The sequence below is a fragment of the Pseudorasbora parva genome, chromosome 13, assembly GCF_024679245.1.
Source record: "Pseudorasbora parva isolate DD20220531a chromosome 13, ASM2467924v1, whole genome shotgun sequence".
In the NCBI taxonomy this organism is placed as follows: Eukaryota; Metazoa; Chordata; class Actinopteri; order Cypriniformes; family Gobionidae; genus Pseudorasbora; species Pseudorasbora parva.
The window spans coordinates 13,360,664-13,386,926 of NC_090184.1; the positions used below are offsets into that span (position 1 = coordinate 13,360,664).

The 26,263-nt window shown below is 38.0% G+C and overlaps 1 protein-coding gene across 1 annotated transcript; it reads left to right on the top strand.

Annotated features, from left to right (window-relative positions):
• On the top strand, positions 1–26,263 carry aebp1b (AE binding protein 1b). Its single transcript, XM_067413215.1, has 22 exons — positions 1–252; positions 7,102–7,176; positions 7,588–7,797; positions 9,419–9,700; positions 12,221–12,343; positions 12,425–12,517; positions 12,645–12,725; positions 13,220–13,279; positions 14,066–14,119; positions 17,512–17,598; positions 18,601–18,710; positions 18,790–18,929; positions 19,043–19,127; positions 19,547–19,691; positions 19,825–19,913; positions 20,222–20,345; positions 20,497–20,693; positions 21,060–21,239; positions 21,395–22,064; positions 23,375–23,514; positions 25,044–25,143; positions 25,217–26,263. Exons 1-22 carry the CDS (start codon positions 93–95, stop codon positions 25,801–25,803), a joined length of 3,792 nt encoding a protein of 1,263 aa, XP_067269316.1. The 5' UTR covers positions 1–92; the 3' UTR covers positions 25,804–26,263.

The following is a 26,263-nucleotide window of genomic DNA, read 5'->3' on the forward strand; positions in this document are numbered from 1 at the left end:
CATTCTCTTTCTCCCTCTCCAGCACTCACTTATCTCCTCCTAAAAACTGTCTGTGGATTGCCTTTTCTGTTTACAGCAGTCAATAAGGCACCATGCCGGGACTGAGGGACCAGACGGCAATATCAGTTCTCTATCTGTCCTTGCTGATTTACTTCTGGACTGTAAACGGACTGACAGAACACAGCGAATCAGAGATCCGCTCCACAGCTCCAGAGAAACATGTGGAGGACAGAAAGGCAACATCTAAAGCAGGTACAAATGACAAAATGCATTTGTTGAAAGTTGTGTTCTATAAGACGTATCAGGTGCATCTTTATAACTTTTTGTTATAACCCGTGAAAGCTTCAATAATATCTGTCCATTGGGTTTTTAATTAGGTTAGACAGCAAAAAGTCAGTCTCATCAGAGCATAAGGGTTAAATGTGACATCACCTTTAACCAAGTACAAATTTTCTGTGATTTGGAAAAAAAGCACTTGCAAATTAGTATTCAGTTTTCCAACACCACACTGCATTTACTTTGACAGGTTATATTTTGCACATAGTTTACAGCACATTTTGAGAAAAACTTTACAAAAGACAGGGATTCTTCTTGAAGGATGCCAGAGCTTTTGCAGTTACATGAGCAAAGCTCATTGTGACAATGGCAACCTGCACCTGTGTATAAAGAAGCCACGGAGATGGTTAGGAAGCTAAGAAGAACTCGCTGAGGATGTAAACTAGTGCTGTACACATTGAAGGCATTACTCTTTAAATCTTGTGTTTCTAAAGAATGTAATGGCTTCATTATTCTTGCAACCTGGATAAAGGAGTTAATTTAAGAGTTAATAGCAGCACTGTTGCTGAGGTTTGGAAAATATGGTTACTGGCAAGCTTCTGGTATTCAATAACAGCGTTTCCATTAAATGCAGGGACGCTGACTCACTTTTACAAACTGGACAGATCAGTAAAATTACAACGTAATGGGAAATGAGAAAAACAAAGGAACCATCCCAACATTATTGAATTATCCCAGTAGAAATGTATATGTTTACTATCAGAGTAAATATATACTATATTTACTATATTTAATATATATATTATACTGATCTGCCAACATTGTCGCTCTATGCAATCAAAATAAGCTGATAACATCACTGTTTTCTCCAGAACGACTGTACAGCCAAATCAAATTTTGTTGCAATATTGTCCAGTTTAACACTGTGAAGCTGCTTTGAAACAAACGTCATAGTAAAAGCGCTATATAAATAAAGTTGATCGATTGATTGATTGATACTAGACATGTCTTATATCTGCAGTGCTATTGGTCGCTCCCTAAAGTAGCCTCCGACAAGATTTTTTTTATATAAAGGTTACTGCCATGGTGAGAGAGTAAATTGCTTTTGTTATATTAGATGGATATCCATGTCAGAAATATCAAATCCAGCCCTGGATGCCAGATCTTGTCAAAAAGATATGTGTGTCTGGTGTGCAAACCTAAATCTGTCAACAAAAAGTTTTGTCTGGTACAACATGACTCCATTAACAGCCTTCTATCAGTCTGAGAGTTTGGCTGAGAAAGCCAGGGAAGAGCAGACAAAGCAATGATAATACAAATAGCAGTTTATTAAATAATCTTAGTTGCTTATGTCTCAATGCTCAGACTTAGTCTAAATGTTACACTTTGTCTGACTTTGTCCAAGAGAAAAATAATGGAAAATTACTGCTTCACAACATCCTCTTGTGACGTTAAAAGTCTTGAAATGGAGATATTGGCTTATGTCCTACTTGTGAAGACAAATATCCCTTTAAACTACACAATCGCAACTTTTAATAACAATAGAAAGCATTCCAAGAGCAAGGAAATAAGTAAAATAAGTCATATAAAAACATTACTTTTCATAAATTAATAATATAATAAAAATTATAAATTAAATCAAATTACAAATGACTGATTATAAATGATTATAAATTAAATATAAAACAAATTAAATAATCTTTAAATAATAAATCATATAAACCACCAATGTATAGTTGCCTTCTTAAATTAAAACTTAATAACAAAAGTTATTGAAAACCTTTAGATTCTTCTTTTTATGACATAAAGTCAACATGAAATCCATATGGACCTTATTCACTTATTTAATATGTGTTCCTTGCCTTGTTGTGAAGGATTCATTGATGCATGTGATTCTAAAGATTAATTTTTAATAAAAAAAATAATTTACTCTTTTTCGGAAATTACTTTCCTTTTCCGCTGATGTCACAGGCTATTGGATGTTGTTAACCAATAGCTATTTTAGTCATTATTTTACCAGGATTGGAATATAATGCCAACTTTTCAAAGACAAATAGGAGTGAACAAAATCGCTGCTCTATGTTTTGACTTGTTGAATCCCAGTTTACTTGGAAATATGTCACATTAACCAAATAAAATGATATTCAAACAGGGTTTCACATCGACTTTAAGACCTTTAGCTTCTTGGCTCAGTTTTGTTCTTCCTTCTGAAGATGCTTTGGTAGAACAGACTTCAAACACACCTGCACACCAGCCCAGGCTTTACCCTGGTGCTCCAGTCTGTTACATGATTTAGTACTCAAAGACTTTCTGACAGAAAAGGATAAAATGATAGTTGATACAATCTGTAAAATCTGATCTATAGGAACCCGATTTTAACTTTTTCACAAAACACTCGGTAAAGCACTAGTAATATTTATGGATATTTCTGAACGGTTTAAAGTCACCTTTATTTATATAACGCTTTTTGTTTCAAAATGCAGCCAATTGTTTCAAAGCAGCTTCACAGTGTTAACAGGAAAATAATGCAACAGAATTTTATTTTAGCCGTACAGCCGCTCTGGAGAAAACAGTGATGTTATCCAGCTAATTTCAATTACAATATAGTGTAAATGTGAACAGATCAGCAGTAATATAGCATCCCCTATAGTGTCCCCAACTGAGCAAGCCAAAAGCCAAAGGCAACTGTGGCAAGGAACCAAAACTCCTTCAGGGCCAGAATGGAGAAAAAAACATTTTGGAGAAACCAGGCTCAGTTGGGGTGCCAATTATGATTCGGGCAACATTACAGTTCAGAAATGATATTAGATCAATAGATATTTATAAGATTATTCGAAAGATTGGAGTCGTCACCCCGGAGACAAGTTTATTGAGGATGTCGTGTCGATGCTGCATTTACAGGGAGAAGTTTAATTGGCACGATCTCTACAGATATTTCAGAGATGTGTTGGTCATATGCAGGTGCAGGTCCACCATCTGATCTGGATATGGCCTGGATCCGGCTGACTGCAGTAAACCTCGGGATAAACAGAGAGACCACCATTAGCGTAGCTGCAGTTCTTCTTGTAACGAGTACATCAGGTGTTATGGCAAGTGTTTGCGGTTCTGGCTGACCTTGTTAATGCAACCTAACAATCATTTAACTGATTTGAATAATATAAATTGATAATGTTCTGTGTATGCTTTAGTAAAGAGATGTGTTTTTAGTCTAGATTGATAGACTAAACTGACAGAGTGTGTCTGCTTCCCGAACAATGCTAGGAAGATGTGCTATATTGAGGTTCTAAATAGGAAAAGGATCGACCGCCTGCAGTTAAATTTTGATATTCTAGGTATTATCAACTGGCCAGAGTTTTGAGGCCTAAATAGACGTGATGGAGTATAATGTGTTAAGAGCTTGCTGAAGTACTGGGGAGCTTAACCATTTAGTGCTTTGTAAGTAATAAGCAAGATTTTAAAATGTATACAATGTTTAATAGGGAGCCAGTGCAGTGTTGACAGAACTGGGCTAATATGATCATACGTCCTAGTTCTAGTAAGAACTCGAGCTGCTGCGTTTTGGACCAGCTGGAGTTTGTTTATTAAGCGAGGTGGGCAACCACCCAGTAGAGCATTACAATAATCTAGCCTTGAGGTCATGAACACACAAACTAACTGTTCAGCATTTTGCATTGGAAGCATGTGCCTTCATTTATATATATATTTTAAGATGGTAGAATGCAGTTTTACAGATGCTAGAAACGTATCAAAGAGCACACCCAGGTTCCTCACTGATGAGGAAGATTTGAGAGAGCAGCCATCAATTTTAGACAGTATACTAGGTTCAAGTAGTAACATGCGGAGTTTTTTGGTCCAATAATTAAAAATTCATTTTTTTCTGAATTAAGTTGCAGGAAAATACTAGTCATCCAATTTGTTATATCAGTTACACTCACCTAAAGGATTATTAGGAACACCTGTTCAATTTCTTATTAATGCAATTATCTAATCAACCAATGATTAGGCAGTTGCTTCAATGCATTTAGAGGGTGTGGTCCTGGTCAACAAAATCTCCTGAACTCCAAATTAGAATGTCAGAATGGGAAAGAAATGTAATTTAAGCAATTTTGAGCATGGCATCGTTGTTGCCGCCAGACGGGCCGGTCTGAGTATTTCACAATCTGCTCAGTTACTGGGATTTTCCCGCACAACCATTTCTAGGGTTTACAAAGAATGGTGTGAAAAGGGAAAAAAGTCTAGTATGCGGCAGTCCTGCAGGCCAAAATGCCTTGTGATGCTAGAAGTCAGAGGAGAATGGGGTGACTGATTCAAGCTGACAGAAGAGCAACTTTGACTGAAATAACCACTCGTTACAATCAATCAATCAATCAATCAATCAATCAATCAATCAATCAATCAATCAGTCAACCAACTTTATTTATATAGCACTTTTACAATGACGATGGTTTCAAAGCAGCTTCACAGTGTTAAACAGGACAACATTGCAACAAAATTTGATTTGGCTAGTTTAATTTGGATAGTTTATAGAATTAAATATGACCAAATTAATACATTTTATTTGTATATTTAGTTGAATAACTTGGATCATAATTTTAGTGTACAACCGAGGTATGCAGCAAAGCATTTGTGAAGCCACAACACGCACAACCTTGAGGCGGATGGGCTACAACAGAAGACCCCACTGGGTACCACTCATCTCCACTACAAATAGGAAAAAGAGGCTACAATTTGCAAAAGCTCACCAAAATTGGACAGTTGAAGACTGGAAAAATGTTGCCTGGTCTGATGAGTTTTGATTTCTGTTGAGACATTCAGATGATAGAGTCAGAATTTGGTGTAAACAGAATGAGAACATGGATACATCATGCCTTGTTACAACTGTGCAGGCTGGTGGTGGTGGTGTAATGGTGTGGAAGATGTTTTCTTGGCACACTTTAGGCCTCTTAGTGCCAAATGGGCATCGTTTAAATGCCACAGCCTATCTGAGCATTTTTTCTGACCATGTCCATCCCTTTATGACCACCATGTACCCATCCTCTGATGGCTACTTCCAGCAGGATAATGCACCATGTCACAAAGCCTTAATCATTTCAAATTGGTTTCTTGAACATGACAATGAGTTCACTGTACTAAAATGGCCCCCACAGTCACCAGATCTCAACCCAATAGAGCATCTTTGGGATTTGGTGGAACGGGAGCTTCGTGCCCTGGATGTGCATCCCACCAATCTCCATCAACTGCAAGATGCTATCCTATCAATATGGGCCAACATTTCTAAAGAACGCTTTCAGCACCTTGTTGAATCAATGTCATGTAGAATTAAGGCAGTTCTGAAGGCGAAAGGGGGTCAAACACAGTATGAGTATGGTATTCCTAATAATCCTTTAGGTTAGTGTATACATTCTGTTAAAGGGGTACTTCAGCGCTGGGAAGATGAATCTGTATTTAAACTGGGTCATCAATGCAGTAGAAATGTGAAATTATTTTTGAATTTGGTGTCTTCTAGACTGAGAAAAGACAGAAAATGTATTTTTGTCCCATGGGGATGAAAGACTACAATTCCCAGAATGCTTCGCTGCCCTGTGAGGCCATTCCCAACATCACCAACTTCATTACTGTGACTGAGTTAGAGAAGACGCTACAATTAAAAACTGAACGTGTCTGTTCAATATAATGAGTGAGTCACCGCGCGAGTATCACAGCCCTGAGCACTAACTGCACGAGTGATGAGAGCTGAGGTAATCGCGACTACACTCGCGGCATACATTCACAACGCGAGTTCAGTCTGGCACGCGTTTCAGTTCATGCCTTTGCAAGCTTAACTTTCATAGAAATGAATTTGAGAAGTTAAAAGACTTACATTGCTCACCATAGCTCCGTTTAAATGATCCTGTCTGCAAGCTGAGCTCTCCCTGCCAGCTGAGTGTAATCTCCCATCCCCCATGCGCGGATTCAAAACATGCGGAAATAGCTCCCTCTGCTGGCTGTAGTCTTTAGCCTCTGGGCAAACATTCCTCCTATGATGCAAAAATCGTCATTTTGCATCATAGGAGGAATTTTTCCAGAAATAAAATGCTTAAATCTCTTGTCTCAGGGAGATATGAGGGGGGAAAGCACAATAATTTGAATATTCTCCAGGGTTTCTACTGATACAAAGCCATATGCTAATCGCTGAAGTAACCCTTTAATCTTGTGAATTGGTAAGTTTTGTCTGGTGTGAAGAAATATAGAGCTGAGTATCGTCAGCATAACAGTGAAAACTAACGGTTAAAAAATAGTTTTACAATTTCATATGGGAAGAAATGGTGAAAACTGTTTTGGCCAAAACTGTAGTATCGCTATTAATCCACATGCTCAGTTGCCGCAATGTTCATATTGACAAGACGAGTTTGACTCCAACTGAATAATCATGTTTCTGCTATTTTTCCGAAATAATTTTTGTGTTATTTTCTGGCAATAAAAATGGCCAAAAGGCCTGCTTTGAAACCCCCTTCATTGCTAGCTAGTGTGGATTGACAGCTAAGTAAACTTTTGCCAGATTACTCAGAGACTCCCGAGGGCTGGCGTTGTGGACTAGCTCTGTGTGGGTAATGACTTCACAGCAACAGGCAAGAATGTTGCTTAAAACTTTCCCAGCAGGGATGAAACTGCCCTTGGGAGACAGGACAGGATGAATTTCAAGGGCCAAAGCGTCTGTGTAAACATATGAGGCTATGAATTCTAAATTTGGACAGTCTGTGTGTGTTTGTGTTAGAGTGTAGTTTTAATTTAAAATAAGATAACAATGTGGAAATGAAGAGCCAAGAATAATTTATGTCTCCCTAGATGTTCCACAAGTGCTGATAATCCCATCCTATGCAAAGATTGAAGTTGGACACACCAAACAATTGCTGTGCAGAGGTGAGAGGCCAGTTTAACCATCAAAAAATAGTTTTGTCATCATTTTCTCACCCTTGTATTATTCTAAACTTGTATGAATTTCTTCATGGATTACAACATATGATTTGATATGATCTGTTGGACAACACAAAAATGCTACAAAAATGCAGCATTTGAGGTTAAATTTCAGTGACATTAATGGCACCACCATTTTTTATTTGAGAGTGCAAGGGGACATTTCTATTGAATGATGACATAAATGTTGGTCTGCTCTTTAAACAAAGCTATCATATGGTTTGCAATATAGTCCAATAGTATTTACTACATAATAAAAACACAAGGCAGTTGCTGGATATGCATTGGTTGTTGAATTAACTACAGTAGTAACTAAGGTACAGTATCAATTCAGTAATTTTTTACGTTATTTCCTAGTTGTTGGAAATGTAGAGGAGATCCACTGGATTTCTCCTAATGGTGAGAAGATTCAAACAACACATGACAATCTTGAGGTGCGCAATCATGGCAATCCCTTGTCCTATCTCATTGTTCACAATGCCAATTTGAACAATGCTGGGATGTACAAATGTGTGGCCAGAAACGGAGACATGGAATCACAAGCCATGGTCAACCTGGATATCCTTTGTAAGTATTTACCTTAATATTATCAGTCAACATTATCAAATATTATGACAGTCCAGCCTGCATATTTATGATACGTTTGATATTGTGGGTCAAGTGGTTAGTCAGTATACTGAAACACTCAAGGTTGTGACTGTTTGAATATATTCAATATTTCAAATTCAAATAATATATATATTTTTTAATGTTTTGTAAGGGATAAGCATTTTGCTGACTTTCACCATTTTGCTGTCTTTAAACACACATCCTTTATTAAAACCAATGTCATCTAAGCCTGAACATGAAAAGTGATTCACACACCGAGAATGTTTCTGATGGATTAATTTTCTGATAGATTCAAGTATTCAGGACATTTATGCATTGTTTATACTTTTTTTTAAAGCAGAATAATTCAACTGTATAGAAGTAAAATGTAGTCAAGTAGAATCAGACCTTTAAAATGAAAATTTGTATTGTGAATGTTATTAAGTCACAGTATCTTTTAGAGATCTTTTTTCCTGTTTCCAGATCTGGGACAAAAGTAACTAGAAGGGCTGTTGGAATCATGCTTGAATTAGTCAGTCGACCAGAACAATGTGTTGGAAATTTGGAGGGAATTATCCAAGTGTAGCCAGACATCCTGGTAGACAGATGCATTCCTTTCTCTTTGTACGTTCCTGTTACAAGTGTCTAAGAAGCGTGGGTTGGCTGAGGGAGTCAGTGTTGAAGTGCAGAAAACTAGAATTTTAGAAAAGCCAGAACTGGCTGATTGTTTCTCCAAACTTCTTAGTGTGATGAAGCAATATGATCTAGCAGCTCAAATAAGTTAAACTTGGCAGGATATTGGTCATGACATATACCAATTTCATGGATGATAATGTTACTTTTTTTCTCAGCTGTGAAATATCTGCATTCATAATAATAAAGGTTCTTCTTCAGTGAAGAACCTTTACTTGCATGGAACATTTAAATTGCACAAAACGTTCCTTACAGGGTTTTCCCGCCATATTATTAAAACATTAAGAAAAAATGGTTTCACTGTTCACTGAAAGGTTCTTTGGGGATCCTAAAATGGTTTGTCAGTGTAAAAGTAAATGACGGTATAACGCAACCTCATAACGATAAAACTTCATTCCGTGGTCTCAAAGAATTTGAATCCAAAAATTAAGAATTTTCTCTTGTAAATTACATAAATAGTCATTCATGTTGAGGTAATACAAGTGAATTAAATAATGGAAATTAACATTTTAATCTTAAAAATCAGCCTTGCAGAAACTTTTGACTATGGGTATGAAGTATGATCCATGTAACTTATTATAGACAAGAACTGGCTACATAGACAGACCATTTGACCAGCATGTGACAACCAAAAGAGCATATTGTAGCAGAACAGTATTTTGTCAACACGACATGTAAACCCTGGAATGGAAATTGTATAAGTGCAGCCAATCAGATTAGCTTGCTTTTATGTGTCCAGTATGCATCAGACCACAAATTAACCTTCAACTAACCTTTTACATGTGTGGCCATAGTCTATGATTGAGATATAAACTACAGTTTTCTCATTTTTCATACAAAATTCAAGCTGGTTACTTTTGCCAAGTTGTTTTTTTTCTTATCTTGCCTTTTCTCTTCTTCCTTTAAGCGAAGAGAATGCGTAGAGAAACTGAGAGGGAGGGAAGAGGAAAAAGACAGAAAGAGCCCAAGCCCTCCAAGAAGCCCAAAGTTCCCAAGCCCACCAAGAAACCCAAGGGCGAGAAGAAAGCCAAAGGAGAGAAGGGTGGGAAGAAGAAAGGCAAGAAGAACAGGGAGGAGACCACCACCATCATCACCACCACCACCACCACTATAGCACCCACAACCACTGTGGCCATGGAGTATGACGAGGAGTTTTATGACCCTGAACCTGACCAGTACTGGGATGAAGGTTAGAAAAGCCCTTCCTATTAAATGACTCACTCAATTAGATCTGTGAATTATTTTTGTGTGATTGGAGCAAAACATTGACTGCCATGGTTTTGAAGAAGTATTTTCCCCACTCATTTTGTCCTTGGGTATTTCAAAACATTCTTCATACAGATTCCTTAACTAAACTAACCAGCTCAAAAATAAATTACAGCATTACTTGATCTGAAGCAAAGTGGTATAGGAAAATCAACGACAAAATTACAAGACTGACTGCTTAAATTATTTTACAGATGAATTGAAAATAAATCAATTCATAGTCAAATAAATTAACTATGCAATATAAAATTCTTGAATAAGTTTATTGCACAATATTTTGATACTCATTTGCAATGATTCACAGGGGTAGTTGGCTGCTGATAAGCTCTTTCTTTTTGTCACATTTTATGCTTGCATTGTAACCGCAACTTTTTCTGTTTGGTGGAGCTCTCTTTAGGAATTATGGGTAGTGTAGTACTTCACCCCGAAATCACCTATGAAACTAAACTAAATAAAATAAAAATAATTAAGTGATTTGTATATGTCATTGTTAAACAACCTTGAAGATAGGGGTGGGTGATATGATCAAATTATTATGTCATGATAATTTCTGTTATTAAAAATAAGAAAAAAGAAGCAAATTACAAACAATAGGACACATACAATATAACGAAAATATGTTTATGAAATAAGTTTTTTAGGCGCAATAGGTTTATCTAACATGTAGTTAGAATTAGTACAAAAATGTAATAATCAAATGTAAATGTATATATATATATATATATATATATATATATATATATATATATATATATATATATATAATATATATAGCATAGTGTTCACTGTATGAATTAATTATATGTGTATTTTTAATAAAGCTAAAGAAAGTTATTCAGTCAAGGGCAAGCACGTTTTTTTCCCCTCTTTTTTTGATTCACATTAATGACATAGAAGCAGGTACTTTAATACCAAACGCACAGATCCATAACGCTGAATAATGATACATATCCTGTTAACACCCACCTAGTCATGCATAGCCAATCACAGTCTGTTTTGTTCCTCGTTGTGTTTAGGGGTGTGAAAGTTTTAAGTTTATGTCCCTGCAATAACAGACAGGCATAAATGATTCAATCAAGAATGGTGTTGCAAGTTTACTTGCAACAGCGTTCTTCTTCCACAAGGGAGTTTGGCATCTCAGCATTTGTTTCTAGGCAGACCGTTAAAGAACGCGCTCGTCTCGCAGACATCCTATAGAATTCAACCAATCAGATGATGACTTTGAAACTCCTGAAGTTTCCAGAAAAGTGTGCCATATGCATCAGACGTTCAGCCAACGGTCTGTGGGCGTGATGTCTGAGGCTAAGACTAACACCCACCTAACCGTTTACTCTTACTTGAGACAACCAGCTGGGCTTACATGAATACTCCACAAGATGACATAATTGGCATTTTGACATAATTGTGTGTGTATTCGACCATACCAGCAGCCATATCACCCTGTAGCCCAAGACTGGTTTCCCACTGAAGCTAAGCAGGGCTGAGCCTGGTCAGTACCTGGATGGGAGACCAACTGGGAAAACCAGGTTTCTGCTGGTAGAGGTGTTAGTAAGGCCAGCAGCGGGCGCTCACCTGTGGTCTGTGTGGGTCCTAACACCCCAGTATAGTGATGGGGACACTGTACTGTCAAAGAGCACCGTCTTTCGGATGAGAAGTTAAACCAAGGTCCTGACTCTCTGTGGTTGTTAAAAATCCCAGGATGTCCTTCGATAAAGAGTAGGGGTGTAAACCCGGCATCTTGGCCATATTTGCCCACTGGCCTCTGTCCATCATGGCCTTCTAATAATCCCCATATCCTGATTGGCTTCATCACTCGGTCTCCTCTCCACCAATCAGCTGGTGTGTGGTGAGGAGATTCCCCCTTCTATGTAAAGCGCTTTGAGTGCCTAGAAAAGCACTATATAAATGTAATGAATTATTATTATTATTATTATTATTATTATTATTATTATTATTATTATTATTCAAGTGCAATAAGACGTGAAAGAGAACTGAATTTTGCACCCTGAGACGTGACTTTCTATGTCAGCACGTGCATAGCATTGTTGTGCTTAATAACACATTTTATCAAATATCACCTCCCAAATTCACAATCTCCTTGAGGCAGCTTTCTGTGTGTGCATTTTGGCAGTGTGCCAATCAGCACGAGAATCGCACAAGCTCCTTTTCAGGATATATTGCACTTATAACTCTTTTTAACAGCAAGCATGTCCCGCTCTTTAGATTCTCATTCATGCATTTCATCAATCTGAAGTGCTACGTATTTACCACAATATACACAATATAGCAAAATCTCTAACAATAGACATTTTGGTCATAGTCATATTGCCCTGCCCTGCTTGGAGAACATGCTATGTCCAAGTCATGGTCAAGGATTTTATTCCATGATCGGAAATATGGCTGGAATTGATTTGCACTCACAAAGACTGTTTGGTATCCATAGAATTTCCTGCGGAGACAACAACTGCAGCAAAACCTACAAACCCTCCAACAGAGAAAACCACAGATTTCCCAACAGATTTTCCTCCTGACACGGATGAGTATTCCCAACCTTATCCTGACTCATGTAAGCATAATATCACTCTTGTCTGTGTAATAAACACCACTTTGTACATTATGATCAACATTTCCTTGAATTTATTTTAAGACGATGACTATTGGAAGGTGGACGAGCCCACACCTACAACTTCTGTAATCGCTGGCCGTCCAACTGATGAAGACGATTACTGGGATGCCGGATGTGAGTCTTCCAAAATTGAATGTTTTTGCATTAATTGAGACCTAAAGCTAGTTAGCAAGTTGCAAATGATTTTTCAGTTAGGACACACTTTAATAAAGTTATAAAAATGTATTTTTCATGGCAACAGATGAGGTGGCAGAAAACTTGCCTTTCCCTGATGGCAAAGAGATCAGCTCTACCGACAATGACTGGCGTTTCACTACCACAGGTAAACTGATCTTCCCTTCTAAATGCTGTGTCCTCCTCAAAATAACATGACGTTAAAAACAATGATTTATGAAATGTTCTCTACACTTCTGTTTTACTATTATGGCACAATTATACTACTTACTATGTCTTAAAATTACATTATTTGTAATTGTAACTATAGCTCCAAAACATAATAAAACAGACAAAAGAAGTAGGTTTAGTGGGCAGTTGGGTTAACGGCATTCTGCTGTCTCAGACTTATTTTTTTTAAGTACATCTGTTATTACAAAGGAGTAAATTTAAGCACCCTATGTGAATCAAATAAAACCATTACCACAATACACACCCAACTCATGAAAAATCTTGTTTTTACACCATTAAAAATCCACAATGTCTTGTGCGGTTCTTACAAATGACAGCGAACCAACAGCGACAGACATTTTATGAGTCATTAAAGTCTCTCTACTGTACTCTCACAAATTTAACCTACGTTTCTTTTCTTTTTCGTCACAGAGGAGCCAACCATCCCTCCATTTGAAAACAACTGGTATGAAGAATATGAATACGGACATGGTACAGTACCTACTACTTTGATAGTACACTTTGAAAAGACAGCAAACATACAGTGAGACGAGCATGAGAGGTGTTGGCCTCCCTCTTGTCTTAATGAGAGTACAGACGGTGTGACCTGTCATTTCTGATCTTAAGTAAACAGTTTCAGAGACTCAGAGGTGCCGCTTAAGGTGAAGCTGCTCATTTTAAATCATGTTTTCGTTATAAGAAAATGTCTGTGGAAATGTTTTTTACCAACCGGAGTACAATAATGTCTTGCATCTCCTCCCCACCGAAATCTTACTCAAGGAAAAAAAAGAACCTTATGCGGATAAAAACCCTTATGTACTGTTTTTAAAAGGTTTTTAAAAGGTAAGATGATATGGGGTGCATGGAGCACTTATCTTAGATGAAGAGGATTTTATTAGGTAACACAACTCTGTCCAGGTGTAAAACAAAGCAGACAATGTCCGGGTTTTTTTTAGGGTATGAAAACAGAGATCTAGGAAAGGATTGTAGCCTGTAGGATTGTAGGAACAAATTTGATTTGATTATTTATTTATTTTTATTCACTTCAGTTGGAAATCTGACTTTCATCCAATATATTCTTATATATTTCTATTTTAATATTTGGGTTGTCCTCTTTTGCTTTAATGATAGCTGCATAAATTCTGTAAAATGGGAAGATCATGTTTTCCTGCATAGTTTAATAATCCAAAGAGCATCTTCTGCTTCAGTCTGACTTGCTTAATGTGTGACACTATTTTGTGCTCCCACTTAAACCTTTGCTTTCTGTTTTGTCATCAGAAAAGAAACTGGAAGAGGAGAGGGAAAGAGAAAGAAAAGAACAAGAGGAAAGAGGTACAGTGTTTTATCCTCATATAAAGAGAGTTTATATCTTTTTTGCTGTGTTCTTAGCTCAAACTTTACATTTAAGGGTGCTGTTGAACATGATTTGACGTATGAACAATTAGAGAACCATAACTACATAGTGTGTGTTATTTTACCACAACCATAGTGTAGTAATAGTGTTGTTTATTCCAGAGTAGTATTAGATTATCATTGGTTTCAATCAGGTATATGGATATACAATTTACAATTAGGTCCATGTTTCTTTTGTTAAATCATTGTTTATTCCATTTTTTGGTTTGCCTTGAGTTGAAAAAAAAATATATATTGGTCAAAAACATTAATGTGTCTTCAACAGGCATTTATAACTCTGTTTTTTATTTATTCTTACTATCTGTAATACCAACTATTTAAATAAATAACCCAGTTAGCATGACAATAACTTCTGTTTTGTCTTCCGGCTACCCTACGGCTTACACATGATTATAGACTTTGACAGTTGTGGGAAATTACTGAATGACAAGCATTCATTATCAACTGTCAACTCTGACCCTGTTCCCATGAACTCTGATGTTCAGTTTTTGTTCCTAACATATTGAACAAAATCCTTTGCACTGACTAGCGCAGGAATTAAAATATATATATATATAGATATGCAGAATATTATTAAATATTAACAAAAATAAGTAAGCGAGCTGAGAAAGAGAGATTTAAAGAAATGTTTACAGATTCAACAAAAGTTAAGCTTCTCTAACATCATGTGGCACTACCACAAAAAAAAAACTACATCACAACTACAATAATAAACAACTACAACTTGGTTCCCTCAAGATTTCACTATGGTGATTTTCAGTTCATGAGTTAAATAATTTAATGTTTTGCTCTACAACATAAACACATTACACACATCCATATCGCAACGCAATTTTTAAAGCTGTTATTTTTATTTTAAACACTTATGTTTCTAATAAGTAACTACATAAGGTTACACCGGTGTGAGTGTGTACTGATGTTCTAGATCAGGGCTTCTCAGCTGTTTTTTCTTCTTTTATGTTACTATGGCAGGTCTTTGAGCTTTTTAAGAACTATGATCTTCAGATTTACGGGGCACATATCTATATTACTGTACATTCCCCCATCTCTAGATTGTAAAGATAAATGATTGTTCGAAAAGGAGATCCAGAGCATTCCAAAGGATTGTGATCCGTTTATCAAGATATTTGGTGATATCTGATTTTTTGGGTAAAAGCTAAAGAGTTATATTTTTGTGTAAGTATTCTTCTATCCAATTCCAATGTCCAGAAACATCTATTAGCAATACTTTTGGTTGTAGTTTGATGTATAGTAGGTAGAGGTGTCCAAACTTGGTCCTGGCCACTCTCCTGCAAAGTGTAGCCTTAAAAAAAACCTGCCTGTATGTTTCTAGTATGCCTAGTGAGACCTTGTTCAGGTGTGTATCATTGGGGTTGAATCTAAACTCTGCAGGACAGTGGCCCTCCAGGAACAGGATTGAACACCCCGGATATATGGATTAGGGATGCAATGAAACTAAACTTTTGGGCTGAAACCAAAAATTCAGAATGCACTTGGCCGAAAAAATAAGCAAATAATTAACCATTTTATCAAACTTATGAATCAAGTCTCAAAAAGCTAAAACTGACATGTACAAACATTTAAATTGCACATAAGAGTTTTATTTTAAGATTTTATTTGAACTTTAACATAATTGTTTCTACTCCAGTTTATGTGAAATATAAACATTTAAATGACATACATACATTAAATAATGAAGACATCACTGACAGGTTTAGTAAACATTTAATAAATATGTAATTCAGTGCATGTGTTTAGCAAAATGCTCTTCTCTAGAGTTATTTTTTTCTTGCTAACTAATGAGTTCATGGACATTCAAACTTTCTTGAGGTAAATGTAATGTTAAGTGACATTATATAGCCAAGAAGCTTTTTTATTGATAACTTACCCCGGTTGAAACATTGATTCATCCCAAAGGTGTTCTATCGGATTTGGGTCAGGACTCTGTGCAGGCCAGCCAAGTGCCTCCACACTAAACTCGCTCATCCATGTCTTTATGGACCTTGCTTTGTGCACTTGTGTGCAATCATGTTGGAACAGGAAAGGGCCATTCCCAAACTGTTCCCACAAAGTTTAGAGCATGAAATTGTCCAAAATGTCTTGGAATGATGAAGCATTAGGAGTTATTTTCACTGTAACTAAGTGGCCAATGCCAACCCCTGAAAAACAACCCCACAATATAATCCTCCCTCCACCAAACTTTACACTTGGTACAATGCAGTCAGGCAAGGACCGTTCTCCTGGCAACCACTGAACCCAGACGCATCCATTGGATTGCCAGACAGAGAAGTGTGATTCATTACTCCAGACAACACGTCTCCACTGCTCTAGAGTCCAGTGGTGGCGTGCTTTACACCACTGCAGCCGACACTTCGCATTGCGCTTGGATGCAGTTGCTCGGCCAAGGAAACCCATTCCATGAAGCCCTCTACGCACTGTTCTTAAGCTTATCTGAAAGTCACACAGAGTTTGGAGCTCTGTAGCTATTGATTTTGCATAAAGTTGGTGACATCTGCACACTGTGTGCCTCAGCATGCACCATTCTCTGTGATTTTCTGTGAGTTGCTGTTGTTCCCAATTGCTTCCACTTTGTAATAATACCACTAACAGTTGACAATATAATATTTAGTAGTGAAACAAATGGACTTATTGCACAGGTGGCAACCTATCACAGTACCACTCTCGAATTCACTGAGCTCCTGCACAACCTAATCTTTCACAAATTGATGTAGAAGCGGCATGCCTAGGTGCTTGGTTTATACACATGTGGCCATGGAAGTGAATACTTTTGGCAATATAATGTATATTTTTCAACATGTCTGGTGTTCAGCCATGTTTATTTTGTGCTATAACAAGTTGTAAAGAGGAGATTCATTTATCAACAGTTAAAAAGCACAGACTAGATTTAAGAAACCATATCATTACCAATTAAAATCAAGAAATTAATATTGTAAATCTAGAATTAATGCGCTGTGTGCATGAAATAGGCCCTGAACACAGTCAAAAAACATGTCACCTCCAAAACATTTCACCCCACAACCGAAAACAGCTAGCTCCTTAATGGCTGTTCAAAATGCCATATCGTAATATCTTATTCTAGTCTATCAAAACTTTGCTTAACCAGTTAGCGATAAGCTAGTAGTTTTTCATTTAAGTCTTTTAAGTTTAATTACCAAAAAATATTTTTAATAGTTTGAGTTAGATAAACAGTAACAACACTGACTACCAGCAGTTAACTACCAGCTTTATCTTCTTAAATTCATAGTATCATTTGTAGACTTTGTGTTTTTCCCAATCATTTGTCTCCTTAGAAAGAGAACAGAAGAGGCATGAAGAAGAGGAGGAGAGAGAACGCAGGATTCAGAAACCTCCACCACGCGTGTACAGAGAGCCTAAATGTGAGTGATGGGACTCGGTTTAGGCATGTAGCCATATGGAATGCTTGCCATTAGCTACATCACTTAATAGATAACATAGGACAATAAATACACTTAGGATAAAATGACTGTGACTAAATAAATTAAATACTGCCATGCAACAAGTTTGAGCACTCCAAGCTCTCAGTTCTGGCTGCAGATTTTGCCAAACAAATATGATCCTTAAAGCATAACCTTGGCATTCTGTTCAGTGTCTTGTGTTTGTAGTGTTGTAGACATAATGTTCACATAAATACAATTGAAATAGTGAGATCTTGATGAAGCATTCATTAAGTTTAAGTGTATATGATACCTTAAAACACTTTGGCAGACTTCAGCTGTTTTTAAATCATTACAGATGCTGAATCCTGCCAAATCCTGCTTTAATTCAACAGCTGGTTCTTTTCAAAGAAAATTCCAAATGTCCTCCCTGCGCATGAAACAGATTCACGGATGTAGTCCTTCATCTTTATACACATAATTCTGAATGAAGACAATAAAACATAGTTAAATATGTTGTTAATCACTATTACAGTTATTGTTTGGTTCATTTTATCATGATGAGTATCAGAGTTTGAGTATCTGCATAGTTTTTTCTATAAAGTTTCCATTTACCTTGATTGCTAAAATTAACATTAAGTATATAATACATGTATATATTTACATATTTATACATGTTAGCATCCATTTTACAGTAATAAAAGCAATAGAAATGAACTGTGCTACACTTTTCTGATTGTACCTCATTATTTTATTTAGATTTTTGCCGTCCGTCTGCCCCCCCCCCACCCCCCTCAAATGTGTTCTAAATATTAATCTCTTTATTTTTTTCATATTTTAGTACTGCTTAGTGAGAGATTTCAGTCTGGATAGAACATATGGTGTCAATCACATTTACATTTATTCATTTAGTATGGTCTTATCCAAATCATGTGATGAAGAACACATTCATCCATATGTTTTTTTTATGTCTTGCTGTATCAGTTTGTCCTCCTCTGGGTATGGAGTCTCATCGCATAGAAAATGACCAGCTGCTGACTTCCTCAGTTTTTCAACATCGCTATAGCTCACACAGAGCTCGCCTTAATATTCAGGTGTGAACATATGCACAGTTACTCTAATGTATGTGTATAGGATGTGTTGTCAATGTGAGCATATTGGTTCATGTAACAGGCATCTGGTGATGAAGATGATATGAATGGTGGGGCATGGTGTGCTAACCCTGAAGAGAAGAACCACTGGATTGAACTGGACGCACGTACACTAACGGAGTTCACTGGCGTTATCACCCAAGGTCGAGATGACCCCTTAGAGTAAGACAGATATTTAAAACTTAGGAGCCATGTTGTTTAATTGAGTTTAAGAATTACCAAACTATATAACCCAGTCTACATCCACAGTCCTTGTTATTGTTTTGCTGTTTCAGGAGCGACTATGTGTCTTCCTATTATGTGGCGTTTAGTAACGACAGCAGAGAATGGACTGTCCTTCACGACGGATATTCTGAATGGGTAAGTTGCCAGATTACCATCATTTTGTCTTCTCCTTTTGGTTTCCAAATCGTTCTGGTTTGCTTAAAGGTCATAACTCACCAACACATGACCCTGATATTGCAAGTTATTATTTGATCTCAAACTACCTATTTAACTTCAACCAAAGCTGAAGTTCAGTTAAACGTTTCATAGTTGCACTAAAATTTAAATATACTAAGTAGAATTAGTGTACAAGTATATGATATCAGTAATTATTATATGAATGGTTTTGCAATTAAGCATAAAATAGAGCAAAACAAGTTATATGCCCATGTTTATATAGGCCATTCTTAAATGTAAGCTTGATATTATACAATATGTAATAAAATAAAAAAAAACTATTCAACTAAAACTATTCAGTCATTGAGTCTCTTTGTCTCCCTTGTCTCTGCTCTTAGTTATTCTTTGGCAACTCAGATAAAAGCACCCCAGTTTTGTCTCAGTTTATGGAATCAGTAGTGGCACGTTACATCCGCATCTTGCCACAGAGCTGGAATGGTACGATGTGTATGAGAATGGAGGTTTTGGGCTGCCCAGTACCAGGTGAGAGACTCAGAGCCAAAAACATTTTTCTATTATTCTGCAGAATTATTTGTTATTTGTCTTGAAGCCATTATCCGTGCCTTTCCAAATAAGGTATTTGGCTTCAATCATTGTGCATTTGTTCTGAATTCAGATCCTCTCAGCCAGCACCAGAATCAGAATGAAGTAACGCAAAGAGATGACCTGGACTACACCCATCACAACTACCTAGACATGGAGAAGGTGATGGAAGAGCTTCATGAGCATTACCGGCAAAAAAAGAAAGAAAAAAGATTTTAGAATAAACTAGGGTTTAGGAAAATGTATAACTCGCATTTATGCTAGGATGTTGTGGGTGGCTGCCAGAGAATTTCTGCGTTTCTAAGCCATAAGATTCAAGTTGTAGCATATATTTGTAGCGCAAACCATGTGGGATGAGTTTCACACAGAAGTATAATATGGATTTATTATGGATTATGGGTTATGGATTTAAACAAATTACTAAATGTGTGGTAAATTGCTTAAAAATTTGACTTTTCTTATCGGCACAGCTCATGAAATCCATTTCTGATGAGTGTCCCAACATCACTAGATTCTACAGTTTGGGCAAGAGCTTTAAAGGTCTGGAAATTTATGCCATGGAAATTACGGATAACCCTGGAATGCATGAAACAGGTGAGGAAAATTAGAGTAGATATGGAAGAAATAGTATTATTATTCCATTTTGGTATATACAGGAACTGATCATTAAATGATTGTTATCAGTTTTGAAATGTTATCATAAACGGGGAAGAGAAACGATGAACATACCATCCTCTTTCCTCAGGAGAGCCAGAGTTTAGGTACACAGCAGGTTATCATGGTAATGAAGCTTTGGGGCGTGAGCTTCTTCTAATGCTCATGCAGTACCTGTGTAGAGAGTATAAAGATGGCAACCCTCGAGTGCGCCATCTTGTGGATGAGACACGAATTCATCTGGTGCCATCAGTCAATCCTGATGGCCATGTGAGAGCTTTTGATAAGGTGCGTTTAAAAATGTATAAAGTTAAAAGTGTAATATGTAATTTCTGTATCACTAGGCAGGATTTGCTAAAATTATTACTGCTTTCAAACTGATTTTTTTTTTTTTAAATGAATTGCTACAGTCTAACCATCTGAGATTTTGCTATGGGCATAAAGTTTAGGATTATGATTTTTCATTAGCACTGCCGCACACCGTGATTGTATATTAGCACCATTTGTAGTTTTCTTTTGGGATATGATCTGATCTTAACATTTAGAAACCGAACATTGTGGATAACAGTCTGCCAGATGTACAAATATAAATGGTATTGTGACACTTTAATCTCACTAAAGTATGCAAGTGACATTTTAATATTTGTTTCACAGGGCTCAGAGTTGGGCAGCTGGACATTAGGGCACTGGACTGAAGATGGCCATGACATCTTCCAGAACTTTCCATACATAAATAACATTCTTTGGGATGCAGAAGATAAGGGCATGGTGCCCAAATTGACACAAAATCACCATGTACCCATCCCTGAGGGTGTTCTGTCAAGCAATGGCTCAGTAAGGAAATAATTATGTGTAATACGTGTTCATTTAATAAATCAAAGCACCAGTCACATAATCTAGTCATTAAAACTTTGAACTTGACCAATTAGATTAGAGGACTGGAACTAACTGCTGCATAATATTCTCCCTTTCAATGTTTTGTCTTTCAGGCTGCAGTGGAGACTCTTGCCCTTATCTCCTGGATGGAGAGTCATCCATTTGTGCTTGGTGCCAACCTGCAGGGTGGCGAGAGACTGGTGGCATACCCCTTTGACATGCGCCGCCTCACCAAGGAGTCTGAGGAGATGGAGAAAAAACTCAACCCCAGAGCAAACAGACGGAAGCGACAGTACGAGGAAGAGGAGGAAGAAGAACCCAACCCTTACCTTCACATTGGATACCATGAGGAGACCTACAGTGGCCCTCAAGAAAACCATGCATATCATCAAGAGAACTATGGATACCATCAAGAAAATTATGGGTACCACCATCAGAACCAAGGGTACCATGAGGAAAACCAAGGGTACCATGAGGAGAGCCAAAGGTATCACGATGAGACCCAAGGGTACCATGATGAGAACCAAAGGTACCATCATGAGGGTCGTTCTGAAGGGTACCATGAGGGGTATCAAGAAGGAGACCCAGAGGGATATGGACAGGGTGAACCAGAGGAAGAGATAAGAGTGGTTGAGGACCAGTCTTTGTTCCGCTGGTTGGCTATATCTTATGCCTCTACTCACCGCACCATGACTCAAACCTATCAGGGAGGATGCCAGAGTGATGACCCAACAGGTGGGCTGGGAATTGTCAACCGTGCCAAGTGGAAACCTATCCAAGGAAGTGAGTATTAGGATTTTGTAGAACAATAATTTAGAACAGAGCTGTCCAATCCTGCTCCTGGAGGGCCATATACCTGCAAAGGTTTGCTGCAGCCTGCTCGTATCTGGAAGTTTTTTTTTAAATCCAGAAGACCTTGATTAGCTGGTTCAGGTGTGTTTAATAGTATTGAAGCTAAATTCTCCAGTAAGGTGCCCCTCCAGGTGCAAATTGGACACCCCTGATCTAAAAGAATCTGCTTTGACACCTTAAGGCACTGATATCAAAATCAGGGAAAAATAAAATTTGTTTGAAGTTTGTTTTGGGAATTTGAATTAGCTTGCTAAAGCACACTTTCCAGAAAAATGCACTCCGGCTGGTAAACACCTTTGTACTACCATTGGTCTATGGCAATTATGTTTTATGTAGATGTGTGTTAAGGCTGTACCTTCATTGATGTAGGAATCTTCTCTGGTTCATTTCTTCTGATTAGTATGTCAAGGTCGACATCCATGAGTAAAAACATGAATGCACTGAAGAGTGGCTTTATAGTAGAAAATTATTTTCTAATTCTAATCAAATATGACTCTGTCCCTTTTTTCATGATTAATATTATAAAGCTTCTTGGTTTAAAGCAATCTATTGTATCTATCTAAAGCCCCTTTCACACTGCGATTCTGGCAAATACACGGATAATGCGACACGGCATTTGTTCCCGGGCCGCTAGATTTGGCCCATTCACACTGCCAGCGAAATACCGTAATATGTGCGCTTTCACACACAGCGCTTAACGGTCCCGGATCACGTTGACACGTAGCATCCGGGTGTGACGTATAATGGCGAGCGATCTCCGCAGTCTCGACTTTAGTTTCATTTGTATACGAACACTCTCTGTGTTTAAAACACCGACTAGCTCTTCTGGCACTGCAGGGTTGTATTATTGAAAAAACAAGCTCTAGGAGTCGCACGATAACTACGCACACGTTGCGGCATTAGTTTCGGCTTTTGTTCACACAGCGCTCGTCCCGGGTCGAATCCCGGAATATTACTAGGTCCCCGACCCGGGTCGAATTCGGTAATAAATCCCGGGACGTGGTTGCTTTCACACAGAAGGCGACCCGGCAATGTTCCGGGAATATTGCGGTTCCGACGTGCAGTGTGAAAGGGGCTTATGTGGTACATAATATAAATAAAAATGTTGTGTATGGAGAGCTGAATTGCAGAGCTCGTGCAAACATAAGCGAACAACGAAAAATAATTTCTCCGTGAGTATATCAGGGTTTTTTGTGACTATTTTCTTTTTGACACCTGTTCATATGTCCTTTCTTTTTTAGGTATGAATGACTTCAGCTACCTTCACACTAACTGCTTTGAACTGTCAATTTTCTTGGGCTGCGATAAGTTCCCTCATCAAAGTGAACTTTTAAGAGAGTGGGAGTATAACAGAGAGGCCCTGCTGACCTTCATGACTCAGGTAAGCTGTTCGAAAACAAATCATGAGAATAGGACCTTGACAAATGTTTAAAAGCAGAAAGGTTAAGTATTTAACAAGCATCATGCTGCGTCATCACCTTGACACTATTCAGCAGATGGAGGTCAGGTGACAAAGTGGAATGCTTAATCAAGACCATAAAAAGGCATCTACGTCACAGAATCCCCAGATTCTAATTGTCTAAAGAAGGTGTGGAGGAATGCGTGAAGTATGGCAAAGCGATCAAAGCATCTTGTAAAGGAATTCAACGCTGCATTGTGGTGTTGACGTTATGAAAACGTTAATATCCATGATTCCATTCTGAACAAATCCTAGAAGAACGTGCGCATCATAGGCTAAATGAAAAATGCCTGACTAGCAAGGTTGTGAGAGTATGCATAGATAAACAGCTTATGGCCACTAAAGAACAATTAACCCAGAAGAACCTGAGTTCCTGGGGCTGAATCCATATCCAAACTGTAGACCCTATGAATGTGTGCAGAGAAGACCAGCTGCTTTGCCAGCCACGAGAAGTCGCTTTTCCATACTTCATGCATGCCTCTGTAGCTCAATAGCACAAATCTTGTAAAGGCGCAACCTTAGCCAGCACCTTTAAAGAGGCCACACTCCTAGTGGACTAGGTTTTATTGCCTAGAGGCAATGCCATACCACATGCCTCATAGGCAAAATAAATCGCATAAACAATTTGACATAAATATGTTCCAATGCGACAAGCCTTGGCAGGAACAGTTGACCAGATTTACTTCACATTTTCTGAGTGGTCAACATAAATTCCTAGTGCCCTGACTAGACATAAGGGAAAAAGCCTCTCCTGCTCTGGCAATTCAAACAGTGGAGGGGGGAAGGCTTGAAGAACGACCAAATTAACTGTCGAGAAAGGCACCTTTGGACCGTAACCTTGCCTCAGGTGCAATATGATTTTAAACTATGTTAAGGACAGTGACAGGACCACCTTGAGAGTCAGAAACTTCTCAGAGGTTAATTCCAAGGCCTCAAATGGAGCCCCCAAAAACCTTCCACGACTATAGAAAGATCCCAGTGACCACGGTGGTACAAATCTCTTAAAAAGCTTGTTTGCATTCCTCTAGCACTTATGTCTAAACAAAATCAGTCAAACAGGACTTACAATTTTGACAATCATACTGAAACAGACTTCTAAAGATAAAAAAGCTGGGGGTTCTGTGACGTAGATGCCCTTTTATGGTCTTGATGAGGCGCTGTGCTTTGTTGACTGACCTCCATCTTTTCTTGAAATAGAATCTTGTAGGTAAGACTTTGAGAACACTAGTTTTGTAGTACTTTTAAGTCAGTCTTAAAGGGATAGTTTAAAACTAACAAAACTAACCCTTTAAGTCCGAGTCCAGGACCATATTTTCTATCCCTAGTCAAGTCGAGTCCAGATGCTCCTTAAAATATGGTCTTGGACTATGGTCCAAGTCCAGTCTTTTCCAAAGCTGAGTACTACAACTCTGCCCTGCTACAACTTACCTTAACCATGGCTGTTTTCCTAGGTGCATCGAGGCATTAAGGGAGTTGTGAAAGATAAAGAGGGAAACCCTATTCCCAATGCCACTGTATCTGTGGAGGGAGTCAATCATGATGTCAGGACAGGTGAGATATTTTCTGTAGTTCTGGAAAAATTTTGTAAACTAAAGGGTATCAATAAAAACTCTTCTACTCTTAGGTGAATCTGGAGATTACTGGCGACTTCTAAACCCTGGTGAGTACCGTGTAACTGCCAGAGCAGACGGCTACTCTTCCTTCACCCGTCTATGTGTGGTGGGGTTTGACCCAGGTGCTACTCTGTGCAACTTTGACCTCAACAAGTCTAACTGGGACCGCATCAAACAGATCATGGCTCTCCATGGCAATAGGCCAATCCGGTTGCTGAGCAGTGGCAACAGGGGCGGTGGGCAGCACTTTTCACGCAGCAGTAATCAAATACCAAATTCTAAATTCAATAACCAAATTCCTGAAGGTAACGGGGGGGACATGGACAGGGCTCGTCTCCGCCGATTACGGCTAATGAGAATCCGCCGCCTACGGCAGCAGAGGCTTCTTGTCAGCAAAACGACAGCACCTACTACAACCGTGCCTACCACAACCGTGCCTACCACAACTTCACTTCCATCTACCACAGAGAGTACAACCCCCTGGTATGACTCCTGGACCCTTGGGGAAACTTTTGAAGAGAACACAACCCCACCAGAAGAGATTGAGGTGACAGATACACTGGACTATGACTACAATTACAAGATTGATGATTATTAAGCGCAAACTACAGATCAAAGTTTTGCTCAACAGATTGTTTGTTTGGAATACATAGGTCATTACACAAGATTTTTATTCCACAATATGAAAGTTGACCGTGATAATTAATACCTCTTAATTTTCTGGTCGCAAAGGTTGAAATCAGCACCAATGTCTTGCAAAGCTTGAAAGTAGTAAGAATTATTCTGTTGTGTATTCCTGTCTACACATCTACTCTATACTACAGTATACTACCAAAACGAAAACTTCTCATATGACCATCATGCCCACTGAGGGGAAATGAGAATGTTTTTATGCAAGAGAAGGAGCTGTGTTACCATTTATTTCTCTCACATTAACAGATTTTGTTTGTACAGGGCAAGTAAACATGGGAGATTTTCCCTTAAAGTTCCACCAGGTTGAATTGCCTGCGCTTAAGGACAGTTTCTATCCATTAAATAAAGCCTTGTTTTCATATTTA